General features: G+C 37.7%; 1 protein-coding gene across 1 annotated transcript in view; it reads right to left on the bottom strand.

Moving 5' to 3' along the window:
- Positions 1–663: 663 nt before the first annotated feature.
- LOC101780608 (2Fe-2S ferredoxin) overlaps positions 664–2,956 on the bottom strand; it is a 7,157-nt gene continuing 4,864 nt past the window's right edge. Inside the window, exons 4-7 of the mRNA XM_004956841.3 lie at positions 1,660–1,766; positions 1,282–1,331; positions 1,122–1,204; positions 664–1,051 (exon numbers count right to left, since the gene is read on the bottom strand). Coding sequence (XP_004956898.1) covers positions 937–1,051; positions 1,122–1,204; positions 1,282–1,331; positions 1,660–1,766 — 355 coding nt within the window. The 3' untranslated portion in view covers positions 664–936. The remainder of the gene's footprint in view (positions 1,052–1,121; positions 1,205–1,281; positions 1,332–1,659; positions 1,767–2,956) is intronic.

Genomic DNA, 2,956 nt, shown 5'->3' with positions numbered 1-2,956 from the left:
GATCACAAATAACAACCAAAGAATGTGTCAGCTTCAGGAGGATGCTTTCTTAACATAAAGGCACGTCTATTCAGAAAACAACATTTCACATATGCGCTTCTATTATTCACATTTTAGTAGTACAAGATATCCCAAAGGCACCTCTAGCCCATATAAAAGAAAAGAACTTTGAGCTAAAAGAATATACAAAGCACCACATATTTTGCAGAAAGAACAAGGCAGTCAAAAGCAGCGCCAATCTCAGTGGCTCATAGGAATACTATATAGCAGGAAGAGTTCTTGACACTTGCACATTTCTCACATCTGTCTATAGGTAACACAATTCATATCCAGGTCACTTGTTGAAAACCATAGAAAAGTGTCATCATAATGACTTCAAATTATAGGTCACGTTTTCTATGACAATACAAGTCAGCACTCTACTCAATGAGACATTGCACTTATCTTTAATTGGATATGTTCAAAAGAAAGTGTTTTAGGTAATTCAACGCAAGAATGAATAAGTCATTGCTCTTTCCAGAATTTATTGGATGATGGGTGACGACACATTCTTTTTGGAAAGCAATGGTACATGGTTAGCTAATATGCACACTTCATAACCCTCTAGGTGGTTTTGTCGTTGGCGCGTTGCATAAGAACAGAATAACTTATAGTCAACAAAGATGATGTTTTCAAGCATTTGAAATTCTATATAATCAACAGTATGATCATTAATGTATGACTTCTGCATCCTCAAGAAGTTACTGAAATAGTAAACTGACAGATTTTCCATCTCTCCAAAATTAGAGAAGGAAACCAGTTTAATGTGAAATCCAGAATTGAAGATATGACAAGACGAGCGTAACAAACAATATATCTCATTCTCTTATTCTGTCAAACTGAGCAGGTATCCAAATTCCAACATGTGACTTTCATGAACTAAGTGCTCTTGGTCAGTCAGTGTGATTTTGCAACATACTCATCAACAGCAAAATTTCTGGTTGCTGCTGGCAGTGCCAAGCGTATGCCATCAAGCTCAGGGCTTGCAATTACTTGGCAACCAAGCCGAGATCTGAGACAAGATAGAGTTAGTCAAACCAAAATAATAAGTTTTCTAGGATTCAGAAAGAAAATACACATACGTCTCTGTAAGCCCAAAAGCAAGGTCCAGCATATCATTTTCTTCATCCACAGGATCTTCCATTTTGTTGTAGTAGTTTACATCCTGAATAGACCCTTTCATATCAAACTAAACATATAGCTGTCTCAACTCATAAAAACATTGTGTATAGATTGACATACCGTTACGATCACATGGCATGTTGAACATGCAAGAGAGCCCTCACATGCTCCTGGTTACATAACAACAGGTGTTTTCAGACTAAATGACACACAGCAAGGAATTTACACTTCTTTTATATGTAAAACCAACAAGAAACAGCTTTTACAGAAAAGCAAAATGTTAATAGGTTGGCCAGTCAAAGGACGTGTATAATAACTGGATGAAATAGAAGCATGTTAAGGTATCTAAAGCTAAATTCGATAGAAAAGGCCTCCTTTAACTAACAGCACGCCTAAGGAGGCACATGGAAACCAAGCTGAATGTAAGCATACTGAGTATGCACTAGAACTAAAAAAACAAAAATGAATAAAGCTTTTAAAAGCAGCAATGCAAGGGACCTTCAAGTTCTATATCATTCTCATGGGCAGCCTCTAGCATTGACATTCCAATAGGAACTTTAACGAGCTTTTCCTCACCATCCTTATCGACAAAAGTCACAGATATTCTGCAAAGTAGAGACTAGTCATTGGTACTGAACTGCAATTGTTAAGGTAACTCAAAATTATACGTAAGTCATTAGATGGAACACATAAAAAAACAATCCAAGAGAAGAGGGTAACAAGTCATGACCTTTGAGTTTATGTTTGTGATTAGTCAATGGAACATGTAATGCCTTTTATAGTTCATACTTAAGATGGTGGGAACAAAAAAAATAATTAAGAAGCAAAGTGAAACCGATAGACCCTATAGGAATGCCTTACTGACTTGTACAACTGCCTCAAACTTTCTTCAAAATCTAGATATCTCAGCAATTCGCATATATCATCTTATCCAGAGTCTCAGAAGAAAGATTCTGGCTAGTGTCAGGAGGGATAAATTCCATATATTTATGAAATACACTCAGGCAGAGGGCTACACGTTGGTGTTCGAAAGAATCAAGAATATTCACAAACCACACCTAGATGGATTGCTTTCGGTGTTCAGTGAAGATTGACTACACTCACATTGACAATGCACAAATGGAGACTCTACACTCTAGAGGATTGCCTTTAAAAAAAAGGTTTGGGAAATGTAGGCGCTGAAACAGGCTGGCTATTGGAACTGTAACTGGGTAGCATACAAACGGCAACCAAACTATAAGGCTGACAGCAGATTTTAACATCACTAGCATAGAAGGGGCAACAAGCATGACATGTCCAATGGCAACATATGGAGGCAACTTATGAAGAGTTGCTCAAATGCTCAGTAGGTTGTGGCTTATAGGTGGAGAAATGTTTAATCATGTAGTTCCCAAAGATTTTAACATCACTAGCATAGAAGGGGCAACAAGCATGACATGTCCAATGGCAACATATGAAGGGCAACTTATGAAGAGTTGCTCAAATGCTCAGTAGGCTGTGGCTTATAGGTGGAGAAATGTTTAATCATGTAGTTCCCAAAGAGTTTGGCAATCAAATTCGAAACAGAATTGCATCTAGAGGTCTCTTGGGTACTTATTTCTATTAGGTTAAGCTCATTTGCTTAATTTGTCCAAATATATATGCCACATGTATTGAATTAACTATGAGTCATGTCCTTAATTTTGTATAACATCGATCCTGTACTCTGTTACCTCCTTTAACAGGTTCTCTACCTATTTAGAAAATGGAAATCCAGTGTGCCTGAAGACGCACTGGGGGGGGGGGGGGGGGGGGG

This window comes from Setaria italica, chromosome II (genome assembly GCF_000263155.2).
Source record: "Setaria italica strain Yugu1 chromosome II, Setaria_italica_v2.0, whole genome shotgun sequence".
In the NCBI taxonomy this organism is placed as follows: Eukaryota; Viridiplantae; Streptophyta; class Magnoliopsida; order Poales; family Poaceae; genus Setaria; species Setaria italica.
The sequence above is the reverse complement of the archived record's forward strand: the minus strand, read 5'-3'. Positions and strand labels throughout refer to the sequence as shown.